Source organism: Rhinoraja longicauda, chromosome 34 (assembly GCF_053455715.1).
Source record: "Rhinoraja longicauda isolate Sanriku21f chromosome 34, sRhiLon1.1, whole genome shotgun sequence".
Lineage (NCBI taxonomy): Eukaryota > Metazoa > Chordata > Chondrichthyes > Rajiformes > Arhynchobatidae > Rhinoraja > Rhinoraja longicauda.
Window position 1 is genome coordinate 876,301 of NC_135986.1, and position 9,827 is coordinate 886,127.

Sequence of the window (9,827 nt, forward strand, 5' to 3'; positions counted from 1 at the left end):
GCCCTTCAAGCCAGCACCACCATTCAATATGATCATGGCTGATCATCCACAATCAGTGCCCCGTTCCTGCTTTCTCCCCATATCCCTTCATTCCTTTAGCCCTAAGAGCGAAATTTAACTCTCTCATGGATACATCCAGTGAATTGGCCTCCACTGCCCTCTGTGGCAGAGAATTCCACAGATTCACCACTCTCTGGGTGAAAAAGAAATTCCTCATCTCAGTCCTAAATGGCCGACCCCTTATTGTTAAACTTTGACCCCTGGTTCTGGACTCCCCCAACATCAGGAACATTTTTCCTGCACTTAGCCTGTCCAATCCTTTAAATTTTTTAGATGTTTCTATAAGATCCCCTCTCATCCTTCTAAATTCCAGTGAATACAAGCCCAGTCGACACATTCTCTCATCATATGACAGTCCCGCCATCCCGGGAATTAACCTACACTGCAAAGGTATTTATTCACAAAATGCTGGAGTAACTCAGCAGGTCAGGCAGCATCTCAGGAGAGAAGGAATGGGTGACGTTTTGGGTCGAGACCCTTCTTCAGACTGAAGAAGTTATCTTCTTATTGAACCTACACTGCACTCCCTCAACAGCAAGAATATCCTTCCTCAGATTAGGAGACCAAAACTGCACACAGTACTCCAGGTGCGGTCTCACCAGGGCCCTGTACAACTGCAGTAGGACTTCCTTGCTCCTTAACTCGAATCCTCTGGCAATGAAGGCCATTAGCTTTCTTCACTGCCTGCTGTACCTGCATGCTTGCTTTCAGTGACTGGCGTGCGAGCACTGATTTCTGGAAGCTATATTTGGAGGATAATCCCGTAGACCCTGGTTTGGGGCCCGATTGATTCCCAGGTAGTTGGTGGCCAGAGGCATCGAGCTCGCCAGACCTGTGCAACTCACCAGCTGCGATGCGGCAAAATGCTCAATTATTCAGTAATGGGCAGAGCGCATCGCTGCGAAATGGCCCGGCTTAATGAAATGTTGCTTCACAGTTAGTGAATTAACATGGAACCCACAGTGCTGGGGGGTGCGACTAATTGTTCCAGCGCAACGACCCTGGAACATAGAAGCAATGGGAGGTCACACTGTGAGATCGGCCAGCCAGCCAGTCAGCTTGTGGAGGATAATCATCTTTCTGCACGCCCTCCCCCGCAGTATTCTCTCACACATCCAAACTCACTCACAAATTTTTTTTTAGATTTTTTCTTTAGATTTAGAGATACAGCGCGGAAACAGGCCCTTCGGCCCACCGGGTCCGTGCCGCCCAGCGATCCCCGCACATTAACACTATCCTACACACACTGGGGACAATTTTTACATTTTACCCAGCCGATTAACCTACATACCTGTACGTCTTTGGAGTGTGGGAGGAAACCGAAGATCTCGGAGAAAACCCACGCAGGTCACGGGGAGCCCGTACAAACTACGTACAGACGGCGCCCGTAGTCAGGATCGAACCTGAGTCTCCGGTGCTGCATTCGCTGTAAGGCAGCAACTCTACCGCTGAGCCACCATGCCCCCAACCTGCCTCCACAACCTGCCTCCCCATCCCCACGTCTGTAATTAGGGAAACACAGAACTGCACAGAAACATAGACAATAGGTGCAGGAGGCCATTCGGCCCTGCGAGCCAGCACCGCCATTCAACATGATCACAGCAGATCATCCACAATCAGTACCCCGTTCCTGCTTTCACCCCATCTCCCTTGATTCCGTTAGCCCTAAGAGCCAAATCTAACTCTCTCTTGAAAACATCCAGTGAATTGGCCTCCACTGCCTTCTGCGGCAGAAAATGCTCTCTCTGGGTGAAGACATCTTTCCTCATCTCAGTCCTAAATAGTCAACCCCTTATTCTTACACTGTGATCCTTGGTTCTGGACTCCCCCAACATGGGAAACATTTTTCCTGCATCTAGCCTGTCCAATACCTTAAGAATTGTATATGTTTCTATAAGATCCCCTCTCATCCTTCTAAATTCCAGTGAATACAAGCCTAACTGCAGATGCTGGTTTATACCAAAGATAGACACAAGGTGCTGGAGTAATGAACTCAGTGGGTCAGGCAGCATCTCTGGAGAAAAGGGATAGGTGATATTTTGGGTCGGGTCCCTTTTTCAGACTGAAAGCAGTGTTGGCTAGGGAAGGCATGATCTCTACATTGTATCCCAGTTCCCCAGCCAACAATGGCCTGAACTCATTTGTCTCCAGCCCTTCTCTGGCCTCCAGCTCTTTCCCCCACCCCCCAAACCCTACCTTTAGTCTGAAGAAGCATCCCAACCCGAAACGTCACCTATCCATGTTCTCCACAGATGCTGCCTGACCCGCTGAGTTACTCCAGCACTCTGTGAAACGTCACCTATCCATGTTCCCCACAGATGCTGCCTGACCCACTGAGTTACTCCAGCACTCTGTGAAACGTCACCTATCCATGTTCTCCACAGATGCTGCCTGACCCACTGAGTTACTCCAGCACTCTGTGTCTATCTTTTATTGGGGGTCGGGAGGAGGGGGAATACTTGCCAATTCCCATCGTGTGACGGAGAACTTGCCCCAGGTTTAAGGGTCTGTCTCCCCTTCTCTCTCCACCCCTGAACCAGTGCAAAGAGTAACTTCAACCGCTGGTTGTCGTGGAGAAGGCAGAGAGCCCAATCATGGTTTCAATAGATCCTCAATGCCTCAACTTAACATAGTTTCGTTTAGGGATACAGCGTGGAAACAGGCCCTTCGGCCCACTTAGTCAGTGCTGACCAAAGACCCAAACACTATGCAACACACTAGGGACAATTTACAGAAGCTAATTAACCTACAACCTGCACGTCTTTGGAATGTGGGAGGAAACCAGAGCACCCGGAGAAAACCCACGTGGTCACAGGGAGAACGTACGAACTCCGTACAGACAGAAACCGCAATCAGGATGGAACCCGGGTCCCTAGTGTTGTAAGGCAGCAACTCTACTATTGTGTGTAGGAAGAAACTGGAGATGCTGGTTTAAACCGAAGAGAGACATAAAATGCTGGAGTAACTCAGTGGGTCGGGCAGCATCTCTGGAGAGAAGGAAGAGGTGACGTTTCGGGTCGAGACCCTTCTTCAGACTGAGAGTCAGGGGAGAGGGGAACTAGAGGTATGAAAAAGGTACGGTACATAGCAGAATGGCCAAAGAGCCCACAATGGTCCATTGTTGGCTGAGGAGGAGGTGAAAACGAAGGGACAATAGACAATAGGTGCAGGAGGAGGCCATTCGGCCCTTCGAGCCTGTACGCACCGCCATTCAATGTGATCACGGCTGATCATTCTCAATCAGTACCCCGTTCCTGCCTTCTCCCCATACCCCCCTGACTCCGCTATCGTTAAGAGCTCTATCTAGCTCTCTCTTGAATGCATTCAGAGAATTGGCCTCCACTGCCCTCTGAGGCAGAGAATTCCACAGATTCACACCTCTCTGACTGAAAAAGTTTTTCCTCATCTCAGTTCTAAATGGCCGACCCCTTATTCTTAAACTGTGGCCCCTTGTTCTGGACTCCCCCTTTCATTCATTGTTCTTTATCTCTCCACATCGCCGTCTATATCTCTCGTTTCCCTTATCCCTAACCAGTCTGAAGAAGGGTCTCGCCCCGAAACGTCCCCCTGTTCCTTCTCTCCAGAGATGCTGCCTGACCCGCTGAGTTTCTCCAGCATTGTGTGTCTGTCCTCTGAGTTGAGTAAGAGCTCTATCCAGCTCTCTCTGAGAGAACTAGCAAGACGACTAGGGTGGCGGAGGGCTGGAAAGAGAGGGAATGCAAGGGTGGCCGGCCTGCCTCTGGGACTGGGTCTGGGTATGGTGGCCATTCCCTGGGTCTGGACTGCAGACGACCTGGTCCATCGAGCAGCCTAAAGTGTGGACTGACCTCGTGAGGGAGAGCTGCATAAATGGAGCCAAATGAACAGTGGCACGAGCGGGGAGTCAATGGATTGGAAGCGTTAACAAGTAACTTGGATAGCCCTCATTAGTTTAGCACTGAAGATGGATGCAACCTGCCACCCTGTAACACCTCAGAGAAAGATCCGGAACTATTAGACTAACGTGGAAGAATGCTCCATTGTCAGAAGATTAAACTGCTGGTGCTCCTGAAACACTTGGTGCAAACTCCCCCCCCACTTTGCAGATCCACTTAAAACCAAGCGTAGGTGGAGAAGCCAAGGAGAGGGATTGTTAAATTATTCTTCAAGGCTGTGTGTTTCCATGGCGACAGAGACAGAGCTCCTAGACTGCTTCCCTTCACCTGCCGAGCTGCACAAAGTGCGGGCACCGCGGGGTATGGGGTAATGCAGTCTCCTCCTGCCCGGGCTGGAGTGTGGCATCGTGAGACAGTCGGCCTAAAGTCTGGACCAACAGCACTGGGACAGGTGCCAATGGCCTTAGACCATAGTTCAGTTTGGAGTTACAGCCTGGAAACAGGCCCTTCGGCCCATCGCGTCCGCGCCGACCAGCGATCCCCGCACACTAGCGCTATCCTACACACGCTCGGGACAATCCACAATTTTACCGAAGCCAATTAATGTATAAACTTAGACTCTACGATTCAATGACTCAAAAACAGCACTGGGGCAAGACCCATAGTTTAGTTTAGAGATGAAGCATGGAAACAGGCCCTTCTATAGACAATAGACAATAGGTGCAGGAGGAGGCCATTCGGCCCTTCGAGCCTGTACGCACCGCCATTCAATGTGATCATGGCTGATCATTCTCAATCAGTACCCCGTTCCTGCCTTCTCCCCGTACCCCTGACTCCGCTATCCTTAAGAGCCCTATCCAGCTCTCCCTTGAATGCATTCAGAATCCAGCTCTCTCTTGAATGCATTTCAGAATGCAAACTTGGAGTGTGGGAGGAAACGGGAGCACCCGGAGAAAACCCACGCGGTCACGGAGGGAACGTACAAACGGCCGTATTCAGGATGGAACCCGGGACTCTGGCGCTGTGAGGCAGCAACTCTGTGCTGCCCTCCACACTACTTGCCCGGATTTGGAACGGCCCTATTGCTGGCCCACTCAACGCGCTCAACTTTGCCAACACTCCCCACGTTTACCCGAGACCCTCATTCGTGGTCCCAGTCAGGACTTGCTAGCTCATAGGTTCTAGGAGCAGAATGAGGCCGTTTGGCCCATCATGTCTACTCCGCCATTCAATCCTGACTGATCTATCTTTCCCCCTCAACCCCATCCGATCTCCCGTCAGCACTAGTTCTATCCTACACACGGGGCAATTAACCTACAAACCCACACGCCTTTGGGATGTGGGAAGAAACCGGAGCACCCAGGAAACACGTGCAAACTCCATACAGACAAGCACCTGTGGAAAGGATTGAACGTGGGTTATGATGGGAACTCATAGAACTCTAACTATAAGGGCGGCATGGTGGCACAGCGGGTAGAGCTGCTGCCTCACAGCGCCAGAGACCCGGGTGCGATCGTGACCTCGGGCGCTGTCTGTAAGGAGTTTGCACGTTCTCCCCGTGACCTGCGTGGGTTTTCTCCGGGCGCTCCGGTTTCCTCCCACACTCCAAAGACCTACAGGCTTGCAGGTTAATTGGCTTCGGTAAAATTGCAAATTGTCCCTCGTGTGTGGGATAGTGTTAGTGCGCGGGGATCGCTGGTCGTCGCGGACTCGGTGTCCCGGAAGGGCCATGTCTCCGCGCTGTATCTCTAAACTAATCTAAACTAAACTGCCAACAATGGCAGGGCAACCGGACAGGCCCAGGCTCACCCCACACCACACACAGGGTCAGAAAGTTAAATCAACAACTACCCTCTGTCACTGTGTGACGTCAGCGGCAACTGAACGGCCTCTCACCAGCTAGAGCGCAGTACCATCGACCTCATTGGTAGGGTTGCCAACTTCCCAATACGGGACGAGGTGACGTTACCGCCACACGCTCCACGTGACCTCACCCAGCCAGCGGCCACGTGCTCCCGCTCCACCAATGGCGGCCGCCATTGGTGGAGCGGGAGCACGTGGCCGCTGGCTGGGTGAGGTCACGTGGGGCGTGGAGCGCGGGGCGGTGACGTCACCCTTTGTCCCTTATTTGGGAGTGAGGAAGTTGGCAACCCTTCTAATACGGGGCAAGGGCGGTCCCGTACGGGACAAACTAATTTAGCCCAAAATACAGGACAGCCCTGTTGGCAGCCCTGGTCATCAGACATCCATCTGTGAGCTATCTTTAATCAGTCTTTGTCACGCTACCTTTTATCCATTCTCTGTACATGGTGGATGGCTGGGTTGTAATCTTTTTTTATTGCAGAGTGCTTTCCAGTTAAAGAAAAGACCGCAATCTTGATTATAGTCATTTCTTTCACTGGCGAGCATGCGACTAAAAGCGTCTCACTGCACCGATGCAGGTGACAATAATGATAAGCTCAACCCTCACGACCGCCCCTCAACAGTCTCTACAGCCCCGAACCCACACCCTCTTCCACCCCCTCCATACGCTCACACACTCACTCACACACTCGCTCACGCACGCTCATACACTCACACTCGCTCACTCACTCTTACAATAGACAATAGACAACAGGTGCAGGAGGAGGCCATTCGGCCCTTCGAGCCAGCACCGCCCTTCAATGTCATCATGGCTGATCATTCTCAATCAGTAACCCCGTTCCTGCCTTCTCCCCATACCCCCTGACTCCGCTATCCTTAAGAGCTCTATCCAGCTCTCTCTTGAGTGCATTTCAGAGAATTGGCCTCCACTGCCTTCTGAGGCAGAGAATTCCACAGATTCACAACTCTCTGACTGAAAAAGTTTTTCCTCGTCTCAGTTCTAAATGGCCTACCCCTTATTCTTAAACTGTGGCCCCTTGTTCTGGACTCCCCCAACATTGGGAACATGTTTCCTGCCTCTAACGTGTCCAACCCCTTAATAATCTTATACGTTTCGATAAGATCTCCTCTCATCCTTCTAAATTCCAGTGTATACAAGCCTAGTCACTCCAGTCTTTCAACATACGACAGTCCCGCCATACACACTCGCTCACGCACACTCGCTCACGCACACACTCGCTCACGCACACACTCGCTCACGCACACCTCGCTCACGCACACACTCGCTCACGCACACACTCGCTCACGCACACACACTCGTTCACACTCAATCGCTCACTCACAAGCTGGCTCACTCACACACACTCGCTCTCTCACACAATCGCTCACACACACACTCGCTCACACACACTCGCTCACACTCACGCACACACTCTCGCTCACACTCCCCTCCTCACACGCACGCCCCCTCCCCCCCCCTCCTGCTCTGCTCTCCCAACCTCTATCCTCTCTCCCACACTCCCAATGCACTCCATCCCAAGGGACCCAGCTGCCCCCATTCATCTCTGCGCAGAGAATTCCTGACAGAAAGCTGAAAAGATCAATGTCTGGATTGATGGTGGAACGCACGTTAAAACAAATAGACAATTTACTGTCACGGGCAGCAGCGGATCACTGGGGCATTAGTTACTCAGCAGGTCCAGGTCCAGATTTGGCTGGGTTTCTGCACAACCTAATCTCAGCTGTGTGCTGGTCACAGGCCCAACACCACAGACGGAGAGACATCACACAGTCTACACCTGATTCACTCCCCCCCCCTCCCCCCCTCCCCCCCCTGACACTCATTCCCCATCCCCCTCTTCATATGTTCAAGGTGCAGAATTAGGCCATTCGGCCCATCAAGTCTACTGCGCCATTCAATCATGGCTGATCTATCTCTCCCTCCTAACCCCATTCTCCTGCCTTCTCCCCACAACCCCTGACACCTGTACAAATCAAGAATTTATCTATCTCCACCTTACAAACTATCCATTGACGGCCTCCACAGCTGTCTGCAGCAATTAATTCCACACATTCACCGCCCCCTGACTAAAGAAATCCCCTCCCACTATCTCCTCCCACTGATATCCCTCTCTCCAGCTTTATATTTCACTCCTCCTCTGATCCTCCAGCCAGAGAGGATGAGAATTTACACTTGTTCCTCCCCGCCCCACTCTCCTCCAGCCACCATTGACCAGGAACTCAGAGAGAGTTCCACAGAGAGTCACACAGTGATACAGTGTTGGAAACAGGCCCTTCAGCCCAACTTGCCCACTCCGACCAACAGACCCCATCTACACTAGTCCCACCTGCTTGCATTTATCCCCCCCATAACTCGCTGAGCCTATCCTATCCATGTACCTGTCCAAATGTCTCTTAAATGTGATGATAGTCCCTGCCTCAACTACCTCTTCCGGCAGCTCGTTCTCTACACCCACAACGCTTTGTGTAAAAAAAAGTGCCTTTACCTGATTAATTCTTCTTAAAATGTTGTTCCCCCCTCTGTGTGTGTGTTTGGCTTTACCTTGCACAAACCATTATTCCCTTATCATGTATCTACACACCGTAAATGGATCAATATTGTCTTTCCACTGACTGCTTTTCACTGTACCTCGGTACGCGTGACAATAAACTGAACTAGTCCCACCCGCCAGAGTTTGTCTAAACCTATCACATACATGTAACTGTCTAAATGCTTCTTAAACATTGTGCTAGTACCCGCAAATATCAATGGCAAATACAGTTGAACAGGGCAACATAGAAAGTGCACTCTGCCTAAAAACATTCTCTCTGAAGTCTTTATCAAGGCAGGGGGGGAATGGTAAGAGTCAGTGGAATTAACTTATCACTTGTGTCTTTAACAGTGGGGGGAATGAGGGGGGGAATGGAGGGGAGGGGGATGAGGGGGTAACAGAGGTGGGTTATGGGGTGTTACTGCAGGGGAACAAGGGGGGGAAGGGGATGGGTGGGGGGAGGAGGGAGGGGGGAATGAGGGAGGTGGGGGAGGAGAGAGGTGGGGAGGAGAGAGGTAGGGGGAATGAGAGAGGTAGGGAAGGTGAGAGGTAGGAGAAATGAGGGAGGGGCGGGTAGGGAGGGAGGGAGGTGGGGGGGATAGTGAGGAGAGAGGGGAGGGAGGGGGGAGGGAAGGAGGTGGGGGGGGAGGAGGGAGAGGGGGAATGAAGGGGGGGGGATGAGGGGGGGAATGAGGGACGGAGGGGGGGAATGAGGGAGGGAGGGGGGAATGAGGGAGGTGGGGGAGGAGAGAGGTGGGGAGGAGAGAGGTGGGGAGGAGAGAGGTAGGGGGAATGAGAGAGGTAGGGAAGGTGAGAGGTAGGAGAAATGAGGGAGGGCGGGTAGGGAAGTGGGGGGGATAGTGAGGAGAGAGGGAGGGAGGGGGGGAGGGAAGGAGGTGGGGGGGAGGAGGGAGAGGGGAATGAAGGGGGGGGGGATGAGGGGGGGAATGAGGGAGGGAGGGGGGGAATGAGGGAGGGAGGGAGGGGGAATGAGGGAGGGAGGGGGAATGAGGGAGGGAGGGGGGATGAGGGAGGGAGGGGGGAATGAGGGAGGGAGGGAGGGAGGGGGGAATGAGGGAGGGAAGGGGGATGAGTGAGGGAGGGAGCGGGATTAGGGAGGGAGGGAGGAGAGAGGTAGGGAGAAGGAGGGGGGGTGGGGAGGGAGGGAGTAGGGCAGGGAGGTAGGGGAAATGAGGGGAGGGAGGGGGAAGAAGTTGGGAATGAGGGAGGTGGGGGGAGGGAGGGAGTGGGGGGATAACGAGGAGGGAGGGAGGTGGAGGGGGGAGGTAGGGAGGGGGGGAGGTAGGGGAGGGAGGGAGGGAGGGAGGGAGGGGGGGAGGTAGGGAGGGAGGGAGGGGAGGGAGGGAGGGAGGGGAGGGAGGGGAGAGAGGAAGGGAGGGGGGTACTGAACACCTTACCGGCGCCGAGTGTCGCTGCCTCTTCGCCTTCCTGACATTACTGATAAACCTGCGCCCCA

General features: G+C 53.0%; 1 protein-coding gene across 1 annotated transcript in view; it reads right to left on the reverse strand.

The window, feature by feature from the left end:
* Positions 1–767: 767 nt before the first annotated feature.
* Positions 768–9,827, reverse strand: part of LOC144609273 (discs large homolog 1-like protein) — a 57,254-nt gene continuing 48,194 nt past the window's right edge. The window contains exon 4 of the mRNA XM_078427701.1: positions 768–908. Within this exon, the coding sequence (XP_078283827.1) occupies positions 768–908 (141 nt within the window). The remainder of the gene's footprint in view (positions 909–9,827) is intronic.